This window comes from Anomalospiza imberbis, chromosome 1 (assembly GCF_031753505.1).
Source record: "Anomalospiza imberbis isolate Cuckoo-Finch-1a 21T00152 chromosome 1, ASM3175350v1, whole genome shotgun sequence".
Lineage (NCBI taxonomy): Eukaryota > Metazoa > Chordata > Aves > Passeriformes > Viduidae > Anomalospiza > Anomalospiza imberbis.
In genome coordinates, this window is record NC_089681.1 from 109,388,351 (window position 1) to 109,413,059 (window position 24,709).

The following is a 24,709-nucleotide window of genomic DNA, read 5'->3' on the forward strand; positions in this document are numbered from 1 at the left end:
CCTTCCCCGCCCGCCCGGCGGTGCCGGTTCCGCCGCCCCGAGTCCCGCCTCGCTCCCTCTCACCGCCTCCGGGGCCGGGGGTCCCGGCTCCGCCTGGGCCGGTGAGTGCTGCGGGGGGACCCGCGCCCCTGGGGCCGGCCCGGGCGGCCGGGCCTGGGCAGCGGCGGCGGCCGGGCCCGCTCGGGGCGGGGAGCGCGGCCCGCGGGCCCGGGCGGCGGGGCGGACCCGGGGCTGCGTGAGATCCGCGCTGCGTTTGTCCGCAGGCAGACGCGGCAGAGCCGCGGCGCGGTGCCCGCGGCCGGAGGAGGTGCCGCCATGGGGAACCAGCTGGCTGGCATCGCCCCCTCGCAGATCCTCTCGGTGGACAGCTACTTCTCGGACATCCACGACTTCGAGTATGACAAGAGCCTGGGCAGCACCCGCTTCTTCAAGGTGGCCCGAGCCAAGCACCGGGAGGGGCTGGTGGTCGTGAAGGTGTTTGCTATTCAGGATCCCACCTTACCCCTGACGAGCTACAAGCAGGAGCTGGAGGAGCTGAAGATAAGGTTACACTCGGCACAGAACTGCCTCCCCTTCCAGAAAGCCACCCTGTCCGAGAAGGCCGCCATGCTTTTCAGACAGTACGTACGGGACAACCTTTATGACCGAATCAGTACCAGGCCATTCCTGAACAACATTGAGAAAAGGTGGATCGCTTTCCAGATCCTCACTGCGGTGGACCAAGCGCACAAATCTGGAGTCCGCCACGGTGATATTAAAACAGAGAACATCATGGTGACCAGCTGGAACTGGGTTCTTCTAACTGACTTTGCCAGTTTTAAACCAACTTACCTTCCTGAAGACAATCCTGCTGACTTCAATTATTTCTTTGACACATCCCGGAGGAGAACGTGTTACATCGCTCCCGAGCGCTTTGTCGATGGCAGCATGTTTGCCACAGAGCTGGAAAACATGCGGGACCCTTCCACTCCTTTGGTAGACTTGGCAAATAGCAATCAGCGAACAAGAGGGGAGTTAAAACGTGCAATGGATATCTTTTCTGCAGGTACTTGGAGCTATCAGGTGTTGTTTCTGACTAATGCAGTGCAGAAGAGCTTAACTGGGGTTTTTTGATTCCTTTTTTTTTTTTTTCTTACAGTGGGCTTGGAGAACAGCATGTTAAAAGCTTGTGTATTTTAAGCATAAAGACCCAAACCTTTTTCATTCACAGCAAAATACAAAGACAACATAATAGGCTACATAATTTAAGTGTATCACTATTACCTGAGGAGAGAAATCACAAACTATTCTTTTATGGCTCACCTATGCTCTAGGAAAGAAGTGGTTCTTCAAGGCATAGTGGTTCTTCTTCCATCATCTTCTATTGGCAGAGAAGCATGTGCCTCTTGGGGCCTGAGAGGAGAAATGAGTCCATGGCCCAGTCTGGGGGGACTGACACAGCTTTCAGGGTAATTTGGCAATACTGGCTCTAGAAGCCCCTTCTCATTTTATTTTCCCCACAGGCATGAAGTGGGAGCAAAGTCTTGTTATGGTCCCACTCACAAATACTAGTTAAAGAGTTTGACTGTGGGAGATTGCCTTGAGTCTTGGCCTTGTCTTGAAAGTCACGAGTCTAGCCCTTGTTTTTTAGGTTTTTTTCTTCCCTTAAAGTGATTGAAAATATTAATTTAAAGGAAACGGTTACTTCATTTTACAAGTTGCTCTTATGGCCAAACTTCCAGGACACTCCACTGATAAGGCAGACTATTGGGAGCAAACTGCAGGAGCAGGTTCTTTGAAGTACTTGTGTCATGTATACAACACTGGGGGTCTGTTTTTGGCAATCATGTGTGAGTGAATATATGCTGTGTCCCAGTATCAGCTGTGGGAGCAGAAGTTATTTCTTTACCTTCTGTAAAAGGATTGCTTAATTTTGACCTACTACTTGACCCATGCTGACCTACCACACTCTTCTTCCACATGACAGTGATGTGGGTTCCTTTTCTAGTGATGGATTTTCCAGCTGGCAGGTGGCTGAAGTCACTGCCTCATGTTTTCTAATTACAAACTCCTCTGCTGTTGACATGCTTGAAATAAATTACTTGGAACAGATTTCTGGGATCAAGTATAAAAGCCAGTTTTTGGAGCTTGAGATGTTATCTTCTTTCTGCAAATTAATTTAGCAACTCATTTGCCTTATATTGCCAAGTCTTCAAGCAAAGTCTTGTTTAGGATTTGTTCTTGTCTGCATATAGAAAACAAAGTTAAACTGTCTGTTTATAATCCTCTGACATCTTTGAATTCTTCTTTTCTTTCTGTCCCAGGCTGTGTAATAGCAGAGCTCTTCACAGAAGGTGTACCCTTGTTTGATTTATCTCAGCTTTTGGCGTACAGAAATGGCCTCTTTTCCCCTGATCAAGTCCTAAACAAAATTGAAGACTGCAGTATCAGAGAACTGGTAAGGATGGACTACATCCTTAATTAGAATCCTAATTAGAACCATCTGTGTGTTCTGTTTGCCGTTTATTTCTACTTCGGTGACAGATTGCTTAGGTTTGGGTTTGGGTTTTGATGTTTTTGTATTACAAATGTCTAAACCTTTGATCTTTCTCTCCCGCTCCCTCCCACTTCTGCCTTTCTCAAGGTCACTCAGATGATCCATCGAGAGCCAGATAAACGTTTAGCAGCTGAAGATTATTTGAAACAGCAACGTAACAATGCATTTCCTGAAATATTTTACACTTTCCTTCAGCCTTACATGGCCCAGTTTGCCAAGGAAACGTTTGTGTCAGCAGATGAGCGTATATTGGTCATACGTAAAGATCTGGACAACATCATTCACAATCTCTGTGGGCACGATCGCACAGAGAAGGCCGAGGGAGAGACAAAAGAGAATGGGCTGGTTATTCTAGTGTCTGTGATAACTTCCTGTTTACAGACTCTCAAGTACTGTGATTCAAAACTGGCTGCTTTGGAGCTAATTCTTCATTTAGCACCAAGATTAAGTGTAGAGATTCTTCTGGATCGTATTACTCCTTATCTGTTACATTTCAGCAATGACTCTGTGCCCAGGGTGAGGGCAGAATCTGTGAGGACACTAACTAAAGTTCTTGCTCTCGTCAAAGAGGTGCCACGCAATGATATTAACATTTACCCAGAATACATTCTGCCAGGCATTGCACACTTGGCCCAGGATGAAGCCACCATCGTCAGACTTGCATATGCTGGTAAGAGGATATCCAGTCAAAACTCCAAATCCTGAGCTTTTCTGTATTCTCTTAACTGTTTCTGTCAGTAAAACTCACTAGTAGTCTCAGAAGTGACTGCAGGTAATGACACCTGTACTCACATTTCATTAGCTCTGTCCCTAAAATGATCTGATGGAACTGAATAAATAAGAAACTAACTTAAAGCATCAATATGTTGCTGGGCTGCAGAGCTGTTTTCCAGCAACATGAAATTTGATATGCAGGGGCTGAAATTAGATTATTTGCTCTGTAATAAACTGGCTTATACTGTAACAGATGTTTTCTTTAGATGGTATTCAGATGTCTGAGTTCTGCACAGTTCAGGAAGAAGCTTTGTTGTCATGCCCATGTTTGCTTTACTGAGTGCCCTTACTTGCTATGACTAGCATGTTTTCATTGGGTTTTGGGTTTTTTATAGTTGAAAACGTCAGGTGATGTTTTTCTTTTTTTACTAAATAAATTGATAAAAATAATTATTGAAGACTTTGTATACTTAATGTATAGAACCAATTGCTTGTGGTCACTGTGATCAATTTAAATTTCAAATACATTAATGTATTTAAAGGTAGTCTAACTGAGTTAACTTCTGTTACTATAGTACACTTTTGGAAGTGGTCAGACTGGTGACTTAGGAGTATTTGGTCTGGGCTGTGGACAGGCTCCATTGGCATGTTGCTGTTGATTTGGATAACACTCAGAATGGCTGCTTAAATGGGACTTCTGCCTTGATGTTATTGTTCCTGTGCCAGCAGTGGCTGACCCATATAATGCAGCCTGAGTTGCTTCAGCAGCTTCCAAATGGTGCAGAACGATGCCAAGTCCGCGGGATAGATACCCTGACAAATGTTCTAAAAGTGGATTCCAGGGTAACAAGTTGTTATTCCCTAGGATACATGTCCTGGTGTGGTGGTTTGTTGTTATTTTGTTGCAGTCTACTATGTGGCAATGTTAGTTCAGGCTATTTCGCCTTTACATTCTACTAAGTTGTTTAGTCGCAAAACTGAGATTAAGTGGCATTTAGGGCTTGTTCTAGAAGAATTAAATTAGTCTTTGTTACACCTAATATAATTGGAATTTTTCCACTTGTTTACATGACAAAAGTACTGTGTGGTTTGATATACTTTGGTAGCTTTGCTGGGAGCCAACAGAAGTAGGTTGACCAGAGCATCCTGTATAATTTCATTCCTGTTTGCCCATCGTGACTGGCTGTGCCCATCATTGTCAATGGCTGTAATCTCTCTTCAGGGGGATCATCAAACAGATGTACATTGGCAAAGTAGAACAATTCTTAACCAAAATGTTTTCCTTTTGCAGAAAACATAGCATTATTGGCAGAAACAGCTCTGAGATTTCTGGAGTTAGTACAGCTGAAAAATCTGAATATGGAAAATGAACCAAATGGTGAAGAAATGGATGAAACATCTCACCCTAGTGATAACTATGACACAGGTAATGTCACTTTTTGCATACTTATAGTAGCAAATTGTGGGCCAAAGCTCCTAGGTAGCACTGATCTATCTCATCTCTCAAAGCTTAGCCTTCCTATTAAATGGGAAGAGTGTTTTGCCTTGACCAGTATCAAAATGTGTGCATTACAGCTTCACGTAGAGACAGATACTTCTGCTTTGAATGTTGTGAAAGACAAAAAAGTATATAAATGAGCATATTTTTCTTCTCCAGAGGTCCTCAAGTATTTGACTGTGATGCTGGCCTGCATGGTTGCATATCCAGCTTTACTTCCAGCTTGTCTCATAAACAAGACAGCTGCAAAAACACGCCTGTGTTCCAAATACTGCTTCTGTTGGAGTGGGAAGCAGCGTTAGCTTTGGAAAACCTGTCAAATTCTAGCATAGTCATTGTAATGTATTTTTCAGTAATTCTTCCTTTTCTGTCCCTGTGCTTCACAATTCTTGTCTGTTTGCCTGGCAAAACTAAATGTGTGGATGCCATTTGGCAGTAACATTACTGTAACGTTTTATTATAATGCTGTATATATTATATATCTGTATAGCGCAGAGAAAGAGTTAAAATCCTAAGGATGGATTTTCTTTTTCTTTCCCTTTGGAAAGACACATGGTAATAAAGTGACCTGTGTGTCATCTCCAGTGCCTTTTAGTGTTGCATATTCCCAGAAGAATTCTAGGCAAATCTAAGCTGGGAAGAGTTTGTGGTCAAAAACTGTCATTTCTCTTCTGGACTAGGTAGATCAATCTGTGATTAATCAGAGTTGGTAAACATCCTGCACATATTCCATTTGGGGAAAAGGCAATTATCTCTTCACTAGTTGCAGGATGATACTTTAAAATAAAACAGCAACAAATCTACTAAAACCAAATATAAGAGATCCTCTTCAAATTCCTTCATGTAAGAAGTGGGGTGCTCAGAATTGCTGAGGAGTGAGAGAGGAAGCTCCATTGTATGGGCTGTGTTTTTAAGAAATGCTGTCCCCTATCCCTTGAGATAGCTTGGAGATGAAAGAAGTAACACAAGAAAGAAAGAAGCTTGAGTAGTTCTGTTCTTTTCACCCTTTTTGAAACCAAGCATGAGAAATTTGAACCCAGGAGGCAGATTTTTCATGTGGCTGATAGACAAGGTCATGATAGAAAGCAAATTAGCTGGACTTCTGACTGCAGGCAAATGATAATCACCCCTCAAAACTGATGCAGCAGTAGCTGAAATTTTTGTGTTGCTTATTTGAGATTCTGCTTTGTAGTTTTCAATAATATGCAGTGCATTAACAATCTGTTATTTACATTTAATAGAAATACTTTGTTTAATTGTATCATGAAGTAGAAGCCATAGGCAAGGTCATCTTAAATTTTTTCATCAGTATTGTTAGGTTAACTGCAGAAATTTAATTAAATTGGAAGCACTCACTTTTTCAAGTGTTCTTATATTCCTCTCTGTATGCTTAATGAAATAAATCTATCTACCTAAAGAAAAACATAGTCTTGATCTGTTGTCAGTTCACAAATTTTGAGATTTGTAGTCAAATAAACATGTCAAACCAAAATTGCCTCAAAGCATTTTGTTTACTGTGGTAATGTTGCTGCTGACTCATTCTGATGCTTCTTTACATCTGCATATCACCTATATGTATAAAATGAGTGGAATCATCTTAGTGGAAGGAACTTAATGGAAGTTTAGAATTAATTGATCTGGGTAAAAATGTCTCACATTTCTCTACTCTTTGGCTTTGTCACCACCTCATGCTTAGCCTGAAGTCTTTGGTAAGCCCTTGTTGGAACTGTTGAGGTTCTGTTGCATTGCAAATTTTACCAAGTTGGGTGTTGTTCAGGAGGACCTGTCACTGTAACTGCTTTAGCAGCAGGTGGTAGACATGCACACACTGTTTCTCCTCAGCCAAAATGTTCATCCTGTTGTCCTTTGCAGAGTTGCAAGCCTTGCATGAAATGGTCCAGCAGAAAGTTGTGACTTTGCTAAGTGACCCAGAGAATATTGTGAAACAGACACTGATGGAAAATGGAATAACACGTTTGTGTGTTTTTTTTGGGCGTCAAAAAGCCAATGACGTTCTTCTGTCTCATATGATCACTTTCTTAAATGACAAGAATGACTGGCATCTTCGAGGAGCTTTCTTTGACAGCATTGTTGGTAAGTGGTTTTGGCCAAACAGAGTGGAAAGAAAATAAATGAACAATTTCCAGGATATATGAAAAAATAAATCATATAAAAGTCCTCCTTATAAAGATTTCTAGAATTTTCTGAATTATTGGGTGGAAAGAATAGAGTTTTCTGAATTATTGGGTGGAAATGTTTCATTAGGGAATGAAGATGAAACAATGTAGATACAAATGTATACTTCTTTTAGTGTAAATATTTAATACAAATGCAACTGAGGCATTTAAGTCTAGGGTAGATTAACATTAAAAAATTGGAATTTAAATGCTTTTTTTCTTCTTTGAGTCTCTGCTACAGCTACTAACTAAAAAAGCTAAATTATGGCAAGTGATTACTAGGATTTCTACAAGCTCTATAGTAGATGCATCACTTCACATATGCACATGGTCCAATTCACTTCAGTAGATCTGTTCATATGATGAAAACTAGGCATTGGTATATGCTGAAGTTATAACTGGAAAGGTTTTTGTAATGCCTTAAAACATCACCTAAAGATTCCTGTTATTTCAGAATACTTCATAACAATTTTTAAAATCTTACCAATAATGACATCAGCTGTTAAGTATATCTAATGCTCCATTTATGTTGGAAATCCACATGAACATTGCTGAGAGTCATTGCTCAGGATTTGTGAGTCAAGAAAATTTTCCCAAGTGCAGTTCCTGAGGGCAAAAATAGTACTTCAGGTGCATGGCAGGAAAACCAATCATGACCAAACTTTCAGTGGGGCCATTATGGTAGCTACATATTCCATTGTAGCTGGAAGCCACAAAATGCTGTGCTGGCAAACTGCCAAGAAGCGATATTGATAACTTATCAGAAATTGTTTAAAAGGAGCAATGGAACAGCCAAAGCACAGGTCTGAGTGTCCTGACTTCTTGCAAAAGACATAGAGACATGTACAGCAATTAAAAGTGAAGACATATAACCTGTATTTTTAACTCCTCTCCCAGTGTCCATTCAAAACATCCACAGAAGAATTCAGATTAAGTTCTAAAGTTATATTTTTATTTTACTTCAGGCATTTGCACATCTTTAGAACTGACCTCTCTTAACTGGTATTTAAGTAAGTAAGCCTGTGTCTGTGAGCAGATGCCCTTCTGTAGCAGTGGCACTGAGGGTATTTCTCTTTCTAGTGCTATTTCTCTCTCTTTCCTCCCTTCCTTTTAGCAAAGGGTTGCAAAGTCCAGCATTAAGACATGAACAAGTATATTGATTATTACCATATTAGATTAGAAGTGATAAAGTTATTTTATGTTTACTCTCAATTCTGATAGGAAGACATAGAGTTTTCTGGTGTTTATCAGTTTGGTTTGGATTTTTATGTTACTTTTATGTTTCAGGTGTTGCTGCTTATGTTGGCTGGCAAAGCTCATCAATACTCAAACCTCTGCTTCAGCAAGGTCTCAGTGATGCTGAAGAATTTGTCATTTATAAAGCCCTCAATGCTCTTACTTGTATGTGTCAGCTGGGGCTCTTGCAAAAGCCCCATATTTATGAGTTTGCTTGTGATATCGGTAAGTTGGAATACTGGAGAATACCCTGTTTTCCTAATAAAGAAAAGAAATCTCAGTACTACATAAAGCTCCACTATCAGGTTAGCTGTCCAGAATACAAACCTGTAGTTCTGTTTTAGAAATTAAACAAAATTGTGGTATGAACCTACTGCTAGTTTAACCATGTTAGTACTCAGGACTCTAAAATAATAGCTTTGGTGGAACAAATTGGAAGCATCTTGCCAGATTTTATATAGGGCAGCAGCAAAAAAACACTCACTCCAAAAACTTTCTGCTTTAAGATCTTTCCTTGGTCTACATGGCAACCTACTGTAAAGAAAAAATCCTGGTTGCTTTTGGTAGTCCATCAGGCACATAATTTGCAAACACTTACACATTAGTCTTTGAAGATGAGAGAATTCAGACAATCATGATCCTTTCTTATTCTAACACCATAAAAACCCATTAACTCAGTACACCATTGGTTGCAGAGTTGGTGTCTCCTTCCTGATCAGGCTTATCAATTTAATTTAGATGTGCCCAAGATTTAGCAGCTATTTATGGGAAAAAAAAAAAAAAACAAATGATCTTTTGAGATGTAGTCTGCTTCTTCTTAACATTATAGTTTTACAAATGCACTCCGAATTTGGAGCAGATGGCAGATGATCTGTGATTACATCTCATGACTAGATACAGTGCCTTGACAACAGTTTCTTAAAGTCCATATAATTAGGGGGATTTCTGAATCTTGCAATCTTAGAATATAAGTAGTGACTCTTCAAAGAAGAGAGGGAAAGCAGGAAGAAATAAAGTATTTACTTTAAAAAAAAATCACCAGTTTTAGGATTCTCTGTAATTGTTAGAATGTGGTTGAGATTTATTTTTGGATTAGTCTCCATTGTAAATCTGTAGTTGACATTTAGGGATTGAAATGAACAAATAAGGAAAAGATGCTTCTTGGCAAGAACAAGGAAACTGAGCGGCATGAGTACAGTGAAATCCGTTAAATAGTTTCCTCCGTATGAATGTTTTAACCTTGGTGCTCTGGAAGAGAGAAGGCTCAGTTTTGGGAGTAATTCTGTTAGAAGGAAATTACATCACAGGCTGCCATATGCAGGATGATCTCCTCTCTTCTATATGAATGATATATTTTAACAGCCTATTTTTCTTTCAGCACCATTCCTGTGTCACCCTAATCTTTGGATATGTTATGGTGCAGTTGGATTTATCACTGTGGTGGCACAGTATTTGAATATTGCTGATGTCTATTGCAAGCTAATGCCATACCTCCATCCTTTTATCACACAACCAATAATACAGGTAATCCTTCCAATAATATTAATGGGAATATGTCTGGACTAGCCATGATCCATAAGTTTTTCTTGGCCATGGTCCTGGCTATAAGGACTGTATATACTTTTTTCCAATTAAGATTACAGGCAATTATAGATTTTTGATCTCTGCTGGCAGATTTATAGAATGGCCATTGCTTTCCATGTTTTAAAGACTGTTGTCTCAAATTTGTTGCAAAATACAAAACATTTTACAAAGCTTAAAATCAGCAGGTATGTTTTGGTTCAAGCCTTTTCTGCCTCGTTTATAGTCAAACTCTTCCAATATTGTGCTAGTTTATAGGAGTCTAAAAAGGATGGAAAGTTGGCTGTGAAACAAGTTGGTTTATGTTCTGGGCTTTCATCTCCAAGACCAGTCTGTTAATTAGTGATTACCATGCTTGTGATTTCACCAGAGCCACTCCTGTGTTTCAGTGCTTTGCCAAGGGTCAGGGCACAATGCTCAGCATGAATGAATTAAGTCATTTACTATTAGTGCATGTCCAGGAATGACCTGCGTAATGCTGTTGGTATGATCATATAGGCGTCTTTGGACACAACTTCAGGACCTGTAGACTGCACCTCTCGGGTGTTTTAATAGATAAAGAAATAATTGCAGTAGTATGTACATTGAGAAATGCATCCTGTGTTTAACATTTTGTTGAAAACCTTGCAGATGGGAACTTCAATATAATAACATTTTTCCATGTTTACATGTTCTTTGTGCTGTGTTTTAGGCATTGATTGGTAAATTTGTCTTGTTCACTTCCTGTGTCATATTAGTATATAAATCTTTTCTTCTTCATTTTAGTATACAAATCTTTTCTTTGCTATGCAACACTATATTAAGCAAGTGAGTAGCGGGTAACATTAAGTTGGATTGTAATATTAAGTCTTCATTCTGGACTCATTTTGAAGTTGTTTTTCATGTAGACTGCAAGCTATGAGAAGCACTTTATAGGAAAGAGGGAAAGAGAATGGAGAAAGTCTAACATGACCAATACATATCTTATTTTCAAGAAAGCAGACAAGTTGAATCTAGATGATTTGTACAAGTTATATGGATATCATAATTTTGACTGGTCTGTTGTTTTGAATTGCAGGTAGACAAAGAAATAGTCTTATTGAGTGTACTTAAGGAGCCTGTCAGCCGTTCCATATTTGATTATGTCTTAAGATCAAAGGATATCACAAGCCTCTTCCGACACCTGCACTTGCGTCAAATGAAGAGAACTGGAGCTCTCTCTGAGTGCCCACCCCCAGAGGACCCTGCCATTGCACAGCTCTTGAAGAAGCTTCTTTCACAAGTAATTGGGTCTTATTTGTACTGTAAAAGTCAGGCTTGAGACTCTTGGGCTCTGTACACCTTCACAAATCCTCATCTTGCAGTTCCTGCTGTGAAGGACTCCCAGTCTGAGGTTCTGATCCTGCAAGCCGTTAACTTCACTGATTTCACTATATGCTTGTGGGACAAGTTGTTCAGAACTTAAAGATGTTTAAAGATCTGCCAGCTATAGAGACATATAAATACCACCTAAGTCTTTAAAAAATGGCTGCAAGTCTCAAACTTCCGATGCATCTGTGATTTGGCAGCATTACAGAGCATTGCTAGATTAAGTGCATTGTGCTGGATAAAGGAGTATGTATTTGTCAAAGTGCTAGACATTTGTGCCAAAAGGAAATGGAGCTGGAAAGTCTTGAGGGTTATATGTGAAGAGGGAACATAAAGAATCACCCACCCAAAGTAGTGAGAACTGGGAAGAGAAAGGACTGTAGCTGTGTGGGGTTTTTTTCCCCCCTATGGCTTGTGGGCTGTAAGCATGGTCTAGATGGCAGCTAAGCAGATTGCACCAGAGGGTGATCCAGCATTAAATTCTGTTCTGCCCTTTCACTTTTCCTTGCCCCATTCCTTTGGAGGAAAGACATTCTTACACTGCAGTAGCTTACCTTATGTTTCGTATGAGCAATGGACCGATGCTTTGAATTCTGGGGATGTGCTCTTCTGCACTTCTGAACCAGTTATTAATTTTACTGCTTCTTAAATCTTCATGCCTTGATGCATGTTATTGTTAAGAGAGAGTAATATTACCTTTTCTTTTATTCTGTAGGGGATGACTGAGGAGGAAGAAGACAAACTGTTAGCACTGAAGGACTTTATGTTAAAATCCAATAAAGCTAAAGCCAATATTGTGGATCAGAGTCACCTGCATGATAGCAGTCACAAAGGGGTGATTGACTTGTCAGCTCTGGGAATAACTGGAAGACAAGTGGATCTTGTTAAAACAAAGCAGGATTCTGATGACAAACGTGGTTAGTATATTTTGTGATCTATATAGTTGAAGTATGGCCTTCCTTTCAGGGTGTTCTCAGTAAATCAGCTTACATGACTATCGCCATCCTCACTGAGTTTGCAATAGGAAAATTACTGCTTCTTTTTGATAGGTGAGGTGGTGGAATGTTCTCTGATCATTGAAAAATGGGGATTATTTTTTCCCCTGAGAATATTTTAAATTATTTTGACTGTGTATGCAGTTGTTCAGCTGATTGTGACGAATAGGACTCTAGTGACTCATGGCAACAGTGTAAATGTTGAAGGCTACATGTCTGCTCCCTTTCCTCTCAACAAGTGCTAAGTTCTTTAATTGTGAAAATCCTGGGTGCTTTCTTGAGGTAGCCTGAAGAAAACCAAAAACTCCTCAGGCTGCCACTGAGGAGCTGCCAACTGTTGCTCACCCAAGTACATGTGTTTTGGCCCTAGGGTTCTTCAGATTCTCATCAACTCCCATTTTACTTTTTTTTTACCTGCTCTTCTTTCAGCTCAAAAAAACTCTTACATTTCCTTGTTCAGACATGAAATCCACTTGCTGCTATTTCAGTTCTCTGTAGCCTCAAAATTCTTCTTCACCAGACAGTTTGAGCTTCCTCTTTACTCTCTCAAACTTGTAATTCCCTCCTCTATTACATCACTGGTAGGTTCTGTGTTTTTACATATAGAAATACAGAAATATCTGTAAAGCCTATAGCTATTAACATCTTATTTCCAGAATTAGGGTGTTTTGCATATAATTGTAAAGAAAAGTACAGAAGTGTAGGATTTATCTTTTTTTTCACTCTTGAATGATGAGTCAACATGATTTAAAACTTAGTGTATATGAAGTCTATACTTGAAGTAATTTGTTTCACCCAAAGCTGTTACCCTTAAAGTCTTTATGCCTTTAACTTTTCTTCACTGACTTTGTCCAAATTTAATTTGTTCCATGTTTTTCTTTTTCTGTCTATGTTGTACAGTTCTAAGTGACTCTAAAGGAATGCTGGAAATAAATAAATTTCTTATTTAAAGAGATAACATACTTGATTCTACAGGTGATGGTGCAGTTATGATAGAAAACTGATTGTATTTGACACCAACAATGATTTATGTACTGTGCTGTTACAAATTTATTCTTGATGTCCTTGCTCATTGCAGGGTGGTTGGACTAAATGACCCAAACCCTTCCATGATTCTATAAGAAAAATTTATCATATGGTGGAGTCTAATCCTGCAGCCTTCTAGATGTAAGCTTTCCCTCTAGTGAAGTGATCTATTACATGAGTCAGCTATAGGATCAAGAAGATGTGAACACATGAGGCAGGTGCTTTGTTTGGTTTTCCTCATAAATGCTGTCAGCTGATCTCCACAACATAGCATTAGGGTTTTCTCTGTACATAAATAACAATCTGGCATGTAAACATTAGACTTCCATGTAGTCTCAAAGTAATGACAATCCTGAGTTAATGTTGTCATGGTAATGTTGGGGGTGTTTTGTTTTTTTCTTCTCACACCTCTTCCTTCCCTCCCTCCCTCCAAACTACTTATAGCTAGAAAGCATGTAAAGCAAGATTCAAATGTAAATGAAGAATGGAAAAGCATGTTTGGGTCCCTGGAACCTACAAACATCTCCCAGCCAATATCCAAAGGACATGGGCAAACTACTGATCCTGAAGCCATCCAAGCTGGGAAGCCTCTTCGTTCAGAGTCCTCAGCTGGCATTTGTGCCACTTTGTCATCCTCTCCACAGGTATACCTGAAAAATACTATGTTTGCATCTTACTTGAAATTATTTAATTGTTTTAAAGTCAAGTGGGACTATAGGGATGTGACGTTCTTGTTTTGTTTGGAGGTTATTTGACACTGACCATACTATTGGCTGGTGTCTTCTTCAGCAGAGTTGCTGACTTTCAAGTTCTTATTTTTAAAATAAGAACAGAGAGAGGACTGAAATAAGCTTAGTCCCTTGAACAGAAGAGCTTCACTAGCAAATAGATGTTTTGTACAAAGAGATGGTTCTTTGTGGATTAGACAAATATTATGTAAACTTTTCTGTCAGGAAAGAGTTTTCCTCAAATTGCATGCCCTGATACATGTTATGAGGAAGAGATATCATGGTTTTAACTTGGAAATCACAACAGCATTTACACATCCTATAATACTTATTACTGGCTAGAGGAGGATAGGCTGGGGACTCTGCAGGCCTTGGAGGCAGAGTGAACACTCTTTTCTGTTTGCCTTCTAGTTGGAGATTAACTTCTGCTAGCTTAAAATGAGTGTGTCTACCCTGAACTATAATGGAAACACTTCCCACTTTGGTTTTTAAAGCCCAATGTAAATGAATTTGAGAACTAACCTTTGATTTTGTCAGTCTTGAGAGCAATAACTGCCTCTGTAATAATCACATTAATAGGTGTGCACAGCACATTACAATTTCTTTAGACAGAATACAGAACAGAGTAGGCAAACAGGGTAGAATACGAGAATGCTAATCTTTTATATAAATAATAATTTTCACTATTTTTAATTGTCTTCATGCAGGCATTTTTTTTAATGCTAATTCATTGTTAATTGATTCAATTAAATTTTTTTTTTCCATTTTTATTCACTGTGTGTGACAAAGAAATCTTATGAGGGGGATTTATCTGTGTGTAGAATGTAAGGCATATATTTTTAAGGGCTGATTTCCTACAGGCATCTGATGCAGCAGTTGTCCAGCCCAGAAAACCGACCCTGCAGGCCCTGAGTAGCACAATGTCCCCATCTGCACACCAGCTGCGCATCACCACCTGCAAAACTGAGCTGCAGCAGCTGATCCAGCAGAAGAGAGAACAGTGTAATGCAGAGAGACTTGCCAAACAGATGATGGAGAATGCTGAGTGGGAGAGCAAGCCCCCACCTCCAGGTACATCACAGGCCACTGAGGTTATTAGATAAAAAACTTTATATATATATATATATCTGTATATATGTATAATTTGAGTCAAGATATCATCCTTTCATGGAAAAAATGCAAAGGATGAGGAAAAGAGGAAATTCTTTGTTTAGGAAATGTGTTTACTATGCAGAACACCTATGACCTAGTGTCTAATTTAGAATTGAGGTAGTAGGCTTTTGCCTTTAATATTTAAAATGCCTTAACTCTGTTCTCAGTGCCAGCTGTGCTTTGCAGTTGTAATGAGTATCCTGATATAACTGTTAGTGGATGGATCTAGGGGGACTTGCATATTCCTAATTAGGTTGTGGTGTTGTTTTCCCTGTAGGATGGCGTCCCAAAGGGTTGTTGGTAGCTCACCTTCATGAACACAAGTCTGCAGTGAATCGCATCCGGGTCTCTGATGAGCACTCCATTTTTGCCACTTGCTCAAATGATGGCACAGTGAAGGTGTGGAACAGCCAAAAAATGGAAGGAAAAACCACTACAACCAGGTAGCTTAAAAACCTGTCGTATTTGGGTCTGCAATTTTAGAGTGAAAAGTAAAGTTGAGCAGGGAGCAAAATACAAATCACTTGTGAGTGTGCTGGAAATATCAATAAGGAGATATATTGGTGTTCCTCTTGCCTTGCATCTATAATATTAGATTGCTGTTTCAGTTAGTTAATAAAAGAAAAAATGCAAAGGGACTGCTTTGTAGCCATAATAATTACAGGCTTTTTGATTTCATTTCTGCACATATATAAATATATTCTGCTGTTGTTTAAAGACAACACTGGCTTTTTTGCTTTCTCATTTTGGAACAGCTAGAGAATGTTATTTTCAGAGCTTTCTCAAGAGCCATTGGTTTTAAGTAGGTGTTTAAGAGGAGTAATTTTTTTTTAAGTGCCACCAAAAATGACTTCTTTTTTCTTTCCTCCTGTTTCTCTCTACTGTTTAGATCAATTTTGACATACTCTCGGATAGGAGGACATGTAAAGACACTTACATTTTGCCAAGGCTCACATTACTTGGCTATAGCTTCAGATAATGGTGCCATCCAGCTTCTTGGTATTGAAGCCTCAAAGCTCCCTAAATCTCCTAAAATTCATCCAATACAAAGCAGGTATGTACTTAAAGCAGTTAAATCTCACCACACACCGAGCTCAAGCTGTTAGTATATTCCTCAGATAGATCCTCAAATTTGCTCTAGGCTTCCTGCTGGCTGAGCCCAGCTGTACTCCATGTTCTTTTCCTGCTTCACAAAGAAGGGTTGAAAGGCAACTGTGCAGAGCTGACCATTCTTAGCTATAGGCTATTTGTACTTCCTGTGTCACTGAACACATTATGAGCTTGAAACAGCCATTCTGAATAGTTCTCACTTGCTTTATTTATGTACTGGGATTGGTTAGTTCCTTTGTTACAATCTTAAAAAGTGATTTTGAGGGTTCTTTTGCAGGTCATTAGATAAAGGTTTACAGATGTGCAGCATGTGATGTTGCCTAAGACCTACAATTTTTCTCCCAGGCTCTTAATGTGATAAGTTGGTAGAGATATGGGTAATGGGATAGTATGTTAGGGGAGTCTTTGGGCTTGATTTAGCTCTTTCTTACCTCCAAATGAGCAGTGTTTCAATATTTGGCACTGAAGCTACAACTTGATCTTGTAGTTTGAGTAAGAGGTATGTCCAGGCCTCAGAGAGTACTCACAGTACTGCTGATGGGGTCTCACAAGCATGGAGCAGAGAGGGAGAATCACCTCCCACAGTCTGCTGCCTACACTTTTGATTCTTCTGTTGTGGGTGGCTTTTTTGTCTGTGAGCAGACATTGCTGGATCACGCTGAGCTTCACATCAGCCAACACTCCCAAATCTTTCTGCTCAGGGCTGCTCTCAGTATATTCTCAACCCAGCCTGTATTTGTGCTTGGGATTGCGCTGACCCAGGGCACAGAGCTGTGTTTATGTTTGCAAAGGGCTGCTGACAGCCTTGCAGGCCCTATCAGTAGAGAGATTTGAGAGAGCATAAGCATCCATTGTACTAAATTCAGAAAGCTGTTTCTGGCAGATGCCTTGTGAAGTGACACAAAGAGGAAAAAGCTGCTCAACATAAGCTGTGGGAAGGAGTCTTAAACTTGGAGGGAGTAATATCTGTGTCTAAATTAGTTTATTATTTTAACCCAGGTCGTTAGATCTGAAGGATGATGGCTGTGTGGTAGACATTCATCACTTCAATTCAGGAGCCCAGTCAGTACTGGCTTATGGAACAGTTAATGGATCTCTGGTTGGATGGGATTTGCGATCCAGCAGCAATGCTTGGACACTAAAACACGATTTGAAGTTAGGCCTCATAACTTCATTTGCTGTGGACATACACCAGTGCTGGCTGTGTATTGGTAAGCCTGTATTTCTTGATAGTTTCTCTCTCTTCCCTGCCCCCCTCTTCCTTATAGTTTTCTCTTACAGTAACTACAGCTCAAGTTTTTTCTTGATCTGATGTTACTAGCATATATTTTTCTCAAACAAGAGAGAAATATCTTCTCATCTATTTTTGAGAAGCATTCTGCCTGCTAAGTTCTTGAGGCTGAAGGCCATCTCCCTAGGAACAGAGCACAAAGATAAGGACAAAAACCTCATATATTTATCCCTCTGACTAAGGGGAGCTTTTTCTCACCAGGAACAAGCAATGGTACCATGGCATGCTGGGACATGAGGTTTCAGTTACCTATTTCCAGCCACTCTCATCCTTCCAAGGCCCGAATCAGACGCCTGCTCATGCATCCTGTCTATCAGTCCTGGGTAATAGCAGGTAAAAGATGTCTTAAAGTTACCTCACAATTGCCAGAGGTTGTGATTAAAACAGCTTTTTTTTCAGCTTCTGCTTCAAGTCCTAGTGGAGAGTTGAAAAGAAAAAAAGTAGGGTTTAGCCATTGTCAAAATGACAGCATTTACAATTCTCAATGAGCATTGCATCTCTCATGAGGGGCCCTGTGTTTTGTCTACCCCATCCCCTTTTAAGGACAAAATGTTACAAAAGATTAAATTCAAACTCATGATGTACATTGAAGCTGATGGGAAATCTGCCACCATCTTCTGTAGAGCAGAGACTGAATTCCAATTCCCCCTTCAATCTAAGCCAGCTGTGTCATAGGTTAGAACTTTTGGAAATCTCCAAGATTCCTCATCTGATACACTTACAGCTGCTTCATCCTCACTGCATGTGGCACTGTCACAGACTTCTATGTTTGTCTCAGAAACACATTCCGAAATGGATGAGTACCTTAAACTAATCCTAAATAACAAAATTTATCAAGTTGCTGTAAAACGAGAGTAGTTTGAGTTTCATATTTTACTTGCTTTTAGGCTTCACTTCCTATTTTGAGTTATTAACCACCCTGGGACATAAAACAAATTTGTTGAAGAAACATACAAATAAAGAAAGTTTTGCTGTGCTTTCTAGTTTGTTTCCTCTCTCTGAAAGCCTAAAGGAATGACAGAGTTCATAATTTTGGATTATTATTAAAAAGTCCTTGCCTGCTAGGTTGTTGCCAGGCTTGTAAGCAATCCCTTGAGCAGAATTCTTTACCTGTCCACATGAGTGTGGAAGTTCATTGTAGCTACTGAGCTCTGTAACTTTGGATTGTTTTCTTACTTGCATAGGAGTGTTCTCCAAAGTCCCTGATGACTATGCTGAACAAACCATCTATCCTTCTCAAAGAAGGCTGAGAAGTTATCTAGGGAGGAAACTGAGGGCTTTATACATTTTTATAGGTGTTGAGAATTAAATCAGGTTTCCTTTAAACTCTTTTAAATCAGACACTTTTAATTATAGTGAAGCTGCTTTCAAGCCAAACTAAAGTAGTAAAGCAAGACTAACACAAATGCTGCAGGGAGCAAACAGAGAGTGTCTCTATGTCATACCCTTTATGTGATGTCAGTAGAGCAAACAGCAAGAGCCAACCAACCTATTTTGTACTTTTTGCACTGGCTTTATCTTTCCTGTAGCTGTTCAAGGCAACAATGAAGTCTCCATGTGGGATATGGAAACTGGTGATCGACGCTTCACTCTGTGGGCCAGCAGTGCACCACCTCTTTCGGAACTGCAGGTCTGGTCTCTTTCTTTTTCAGTTTCTGTTGTGTAGCCAGGGTTAAAACAACCTTAGACTCCATGCTGTGCATCAGTACAGAACTTGCCCTGGGATTCATTTTGGCATCAGAATTAAATGCCCTTTGTAAAACAGCAGCGTAACCTGAATCTTCATTGGTACCTTCCACTGTCTATGGAATGTACTTGTAACGCTCACTTGTTATACCCAGCCATGTTCTTAGAAAACCAGTGAGCTGGTTAAGCTTGTAAAGATTATGAAAAAGCCAAAATTCATGGTGTGGCATCTTGTACTTATTTTTACTTGCTGTTCCTGGGGCTATGCATACTTCTGTAAACATCTGCTCTTTAACACATTCTTTCTGTAATATAATACCTCTACTACACTTAAATGCTAGTTTAAAGCATGAAGTGGTTCTTCTTCAAGGACTTAATTGGGAAAGGAGCAATCTGGAATATGGTTCACAAATCCATAGACAAAAATAACCACAGCTGCTCCTCTAAATGTTGTAAATGCCTATCCGGAATCTGCTTAAACCTAAGTTTGTGCATGCTACAGGGATTGCAGGTTGAGTTCATTTCAGTCCTACCCTTTTTCACACAGGGAGCTCCATGATCTAAGATAGTTTTCTGTTGTATATCTGTCCCATAATGCCTTCATAGCCTAAAAATTTAAGCATCCATGGGCTTTTCAGTAGGATTTGCCTGCCTGATTCTTTTAAAAATAATCTCTCATCATTGATGTAATTTCCAAGATTCAAAAAAAAAAAAAAAGAGAATTATGGAAGGTTAATTCTGTTGTATTGCTCTGTAAAGTGTAAGGGAGCAATTTACATTAATATATTAAAATGTGGCCCATTAAAGTGACTTGGTATTTGCCAGAAAGATTTGGAAACTGGGTGGATGAATGTAGCAAGGCATGCATTCCCTTTCTGAAGCATGGTGACAGCTATTGCTGATAAGTTATTTTTATATATTCTTTTTCCTGCTAGCCTTCTCCTCACAGCATCCACGGAATATACTGTAGTCCAGCTTCTGGTAATCCCATATTACTGACAGCAGGCTCAGACATGAAAATAAGGTAATCAAACTAAACAACTTCCTTGTTTGTCACTCTCCCCCTCCACCCCTGCTGGTGTACTAAATGTTGCCAAGTGTTGCCTAAGTAATCTCTAAGAATCCAAAACAATAATACTGATCACGTGTTCATTAGTAAATATCAGTGAGCTGAGGAAATTGTTCTCAGCAAAAGGACTGCAGAACTTGGTGCTTCTCTGAAACATGATGTGTTCTCTGAAACACAGTGTATACCCTTCTGTAAAATTCTTCACAAGCTCCATGACAAAGACCAAAAAATAACTAATGTGTGAGCTTGTTATGAGAGTAAATTTCTCTGCATCACTCCCTTCCACTAAGTGTAGAAAGCAGATATGCTTTCTACAGAATGAGGGAGAATGCCCACTCATTTTCATCATAAGAGCAAGACCACTTTTAAGCTGATAGAATTGAACATCTCACCTTGATTTTGTTTCTTCATTTTCAGGTTTTGGGATCTAGCCTACCCTGAGAGATCATATGTTGTTGCTGGAAGTTCTAATTGCCCATCTGTTTCCTACTACAGGAAGATAATTGAGGGCACAGAGGTGGTTCAGGTATTTTGCTTTGTTTGATATACACCTATTCTGCTTGCCTTTGGATGGCCCTATGGATTGTACTCATTGCATGATGTGTTTAATTAGAACTCGTTTGGTCTTACTTTTTGTGGATGGTGTCAGCATGGCATTTTTGGGGCAGTTGGGAAGAAGTTACTTTAAAAGAAATACATAATTTGTTTTTGACAGGATTGGACTCATCAAATACTACTTACATGCAGAAGCCGGAGTCATATGTTTCTTTTGGGATATTGAAATTTAGACTTTTAAGATTTTTGGCTTCGATCAGTATTTGGAATGTCATTTGAGTAGGACCTTATCAAGGCCATGTAAGATGTACTGGCTCAGGATAATACAGTAGCTTCGTGCTGAAGTTTTTGTTACATCCTTCAGAGTGACTTTGGGAACTGGCAGTGTTGCTAGTTGTTAAATAGCACAATGTTTTGTTTCAGTTCAACAAATTGAGTGCTACTTCAAAGATGACTAAAACAAGTCAGTAGGAGTCTACCCAATGCACTGTTTTTTAGTGTTTCTTTTCAAACTTCTAAATTACATTCATGCTATTGAAGCAGTTTTTATAAAAGATTTGGGAAGCCAAGATGTACGTGTTCCTATAACTTGTCTTTCCCCTGTTGGAGTATCAAATCTTAGTGTCATTGAAATAAATATGAGAAAAACCCCCATTGTCATGCCACCCCCATTGTCATGTCAGTTCAGATTAAGACGTCGGCTGTGTGTGATAAAAAGAAATTAACCAAGGAGTAGTTCTGAGAAAACTGTCAAAGGGTGTGCGGTTGTATGGTTGGGCATTTTTGTTTGATTGGTTTCTGGTGGAGGAGGTTTTACGGTGTTCTTACACTGACAACCTAATATGGATGACAGTCTCTCTTTGGAAATGCTCACCCTTCTGTAAATAGTATTTCTCATTTTGTTTTTATACAGGAGATTCAGAACAAGCAAAAGATGGGGCCCACTGATGAGACCCCTCGGAAGGGTCCAGAGTCTCTCCCAGTTGGGCATCATGATATTATCACAGATATCGCGACTTTCCAGACCACACAAGGGTTTATAGTAACTGCATCAAGGGATGGGATTGTTAAAGTGTGGAAATAAAAATTGTACTAATATATAGTATGTAAATATTTGTAATAAAGAAATAGTGTTATAATGAAGTTTTCAAGGACTGTTTCCAGTTAATGGAATGGAATAGACTTTAAAAACTTTAAAAACAATGATAAAATCAATTACCTGTATCCTACTACCCTGTTGGCACTTCCTAATCACTTCTTATATTAAAGCTTTTTGGTATCCTTAGCATTTCCTTGAAATATGAGGGAATCGATTAAGTCACTTAGCTTGGTTTTGACTACATTGTTCTTCAAGAACCTTTCAGAAAATTATTTAAGGACGTCCCACATGACACATTTTAAATGTGCACAAAGTAAAGAGCTGGTATCTAACTTCTCCTGTGTTGAATTTGAGAAATGAAATAAGAACCACTGCACTGATGTCCCTGTATATTCTAATAACTATAATAAAGTCCACTTGAGCTTCCCTGTTTGGTACTTGGGTTTCTTTACATCTGTGGTTCCACTGCAGCGATTCCGCAGTCTCAGCTGCCAGAGCCATCGGGCTGTTGTCATTTGAGATCAGCTTAGCATTGTGTCAATCCTCAGCTGTCCTTTGACAGTTATGTCCTTGCTCCTCAACTGTGCTTTGCTTGCTTTAATCTTGAGTCTAAGGCTAAGCTCTGCTGTCCTGGGAACCTAAAGCAGCACCAACAGGATGGTGTTCTCTGTCATTCAGTATGGATGTCCAAAATAGCCAAAACATGGCTTTCAGCAGGAAGTACTTTTTCTTCATGGAATGTTCATATGAGAGGGAATTCTAAATGTCAGACAGGGGCAGTAAATATTCTCACCACTCTTCCACTATCTGATCCAATTCTTCAGATTCCCAAATCCTTTTCAGACTTAAGCTTTATTAACATTCATTACCTGCAGTTCCAGGTATGATTTTTCCCATTAAAACAGGTGATTGACCCCCTCTGCATGATGGACTCAGAAGGTCACTGACAACTAATTTGACATGTGTTTCTTGAGTGTAGCTGTAAAAAAAATGGAAGCCTACTTTTCTACAGAGTATCTGATAGAAGCAGGGAATGCTCTTAACTTGTGAACTGAGTTCTTTGAAGAAACAACACATGAAATAATGACTTGTTTAAAAAGTCTCAGAATTCACTGGAAAAAGACTGCCTGCTTTTCCCTAGTGAGTGCATTACTTGGATAATTTAGTGTAGTAGACATTTCCCCAAGTGTAACAAAAGAGGAAGGTGGCTCAAGAACCGTGTGACATTTCTTTGCAGACCTTATCATTGCTGCTCCCTGTTACACAGAAAAAAGTTTTTTCTTGGCTTTGTATAGAGGAACTGGTGCTGTCCCTTTATGTTGTATGAATTCAGAAATAAGGAAGGTTTTCTCAGTCCACTTGTATTGCAGAGCAGCAAGAAAGAGGGTGGTAAGTCAAGCTTGTTCTGCTGCTATATCCATTTGGTGTACAGTTCTAAACAGGTCCTTATACACCTGGTGAAGGGAATCACCTCTTTGGCTGCATTGCTTGGTTAATGGTTCTGCCCACTGACAGAGTAGTTTGATGAGAGAAGCAGATCAGTTTTCATTTTCAGGTGTTATAATCCACTGACACCATATGAAACTTACAAGACATTTTAAGTAGTATGAAATACATAGGACACTTGAATGGTGGGTAGAGCATTAAAAAGAATTTGCACTGAGACTGAACCCAGGGAAAAATGTTGCTGGATCACAGTCCAGGAAGACAGTGAGGTCTTCTCTGGTGTTACCTGTAGTCCCAGACTTTTAAAATCAGAGCTGGATTATTTAAGTTTAGGAGCACCTTTTAGATCAGGGTAAGGAAAAGGTGACCATGCTGCGCTACTGCACTGTAGACATGCAAAAGGGGGAAAAGAAAAAAAAAAAATTAGATCCAATAATATTTATCAGAACTCTTGCATCTTATAGAATACTATTCTATTAGTAGCATGGAGTTTTCAACTTCTAACTTACTGTTCCCTGTAACAAGGAAGGCTTCTGGCTAAGTGGAAGTGCTGATTTACCCAATAATTCAGGACATGTCTTTATTTTAATATTTCGCAGAGTAGCAATATTGGTTCAGTCCCTGTTCTCCCTCCCAAACCTAGAGAAATGGCAGATAAAACTCAGCGATTTCATCAATATTTAATCAAAACCATCTTAGAATTCGGGAGCTTGGTGTTTCACCCACAGTTCAAAACACATTTCAAGCAGCTGGCTAAACCTGTCCCAAAGCCTGAAGTGTAAAACTGTCTTAGGAATTTTGCACAAAGATACAGGACATTGTGTACAGAGGCAGAACTGGGATTTAATGACTGCAGGGGAATAATTTGTAGCTCCTTCAGGAAAGGTGGTCTTCAACTAAAATTATACCACATTGCTGACAGTTAAAATTAGGCAAGTTTTGGTGAAATATTTAAAGGGAAGACCAGGGGAGTGGAGAACGGATGTGAAAGGTCATGATATTTGCAGTGACGTTTTTTCTGGGTTCATGTCAATAGAAGCTTTGTGTCCTCAGATTTAGCCTGGAGCAGAGCTTGGCAAAACTTTAAAGGGAGGCTGAAGCAGCAGAATCCCATCAAAAGAAAGCATGGATTTTCTTACCAGAAAGGCAATTCCATCTGTGCTAAAGGAAATTACAGAGACTGCAAAGGTAGAGAGCACAATCATGAAAGACTCCATTTAACTGCCATGATGATGATGACATCCTATTGCTGTGTGACATTTAAAAAAGGATAATGTTTTCAGATAACACATTCACAGTAGCATGTTGAAGACTAGTATGAGGTAAAGGGAATCTTTCAAAAGTCATAAGTTATACTGAAATGGAAAACACAGAAAAATAAACTTTGGAAACCATATGTAAAACACAATATAGAAAGGCAAAATATATTGTCAGGAAAACATTCTACAAGACATAAGAACAAA

General features: G+C 39.5%; 1 protein-coding gene and 1 long non-coding RNA gene across 2 annotated transcripts in view; one reads left to right on the forward strand and one right to left on the reverse strand.

The window, feature by feature from the left end:
• PIK3R4 (phosphoinositide-3-kinase regulatory subunit 4) lies at nucleotides 1-22,226 on the forward strand. Its single transcript, XM_068205414.1, has 20 exons — nucleotides 1-101; nucleotides 277-1,045; nucleotides 2,304-2,437; nucleotides 2,624-3,206; nucleotides 4,542-4,676; nucleotides 6,621-6,842; nucleotides 8,213-8,386; nucleotides 9,540-9,685; nucleotides 10,800-11,003; nucleotides 11,805-12,006; nucleotides 13,555-13,754; nucleotides 14,699-14,909; nucleotides 15,268-15,433; nucleotides 15,880-16,044; nucleotides 17,100-17,311; nucleotides 17,593-17,724; nucleotides 18,921-19,021; nucleotides 20,013-20,101; nucleotides 20,564-20,672; nucleotides 21,615-22,226. The coding sequence occupies exons 2-20, from the start codon at nucleotides 316-318 to the stop codon at nucleotides 21,783-21,785; spliced, it is 4,086 nt and encodes a 1,361-aa protein (XP_068061515.1). The 5' UTR covers nucleotides 1-101; nucleotides 277-315; the 3' UTR covers nucleotides 21,786-22,226.
• The window catches only part of LOC137482844 (uncharacterized), a 23,232-nt gene continuing 15,626 nt past the window's right edge, over nucleotides 17,104-24,709 (reverse strand). The window contains exon 4 of the long non-coding RNA XR_011004245.1: nucleotides 17,104-17,805. This is a non-coding gene — a long non-coding RNA (uncharacterized lncRNA). The remainder of the gene's footprint in view (nucleotides 17,806-24,709) is intronic.

Excerpts from the sequence above, each read along its gene's own strand:
- PIK3R4 (XM_068205414.1), top strand. The coding sequence starts at position 316 with ATGGGGAACCAGCTGGCTGGCATCGCCCCCTCGCAGATCCTCTCGGTG. Across the intron at positions 3,207-4,541 it reads CGTCAGACTTGCATATGCTG|AAAACATAGCATTATTGGCA; the intron begins GTAAGAGGATAT and ends TTCCTTTTGCAG. Across the intron at positions 15,434-15,879 it reads GGAAAAACCACTACAACCAG|ATCAATTTTGACATACTCTC; the intron begins GTAGCTTAAAAA and ends TCTACTGTTTAG.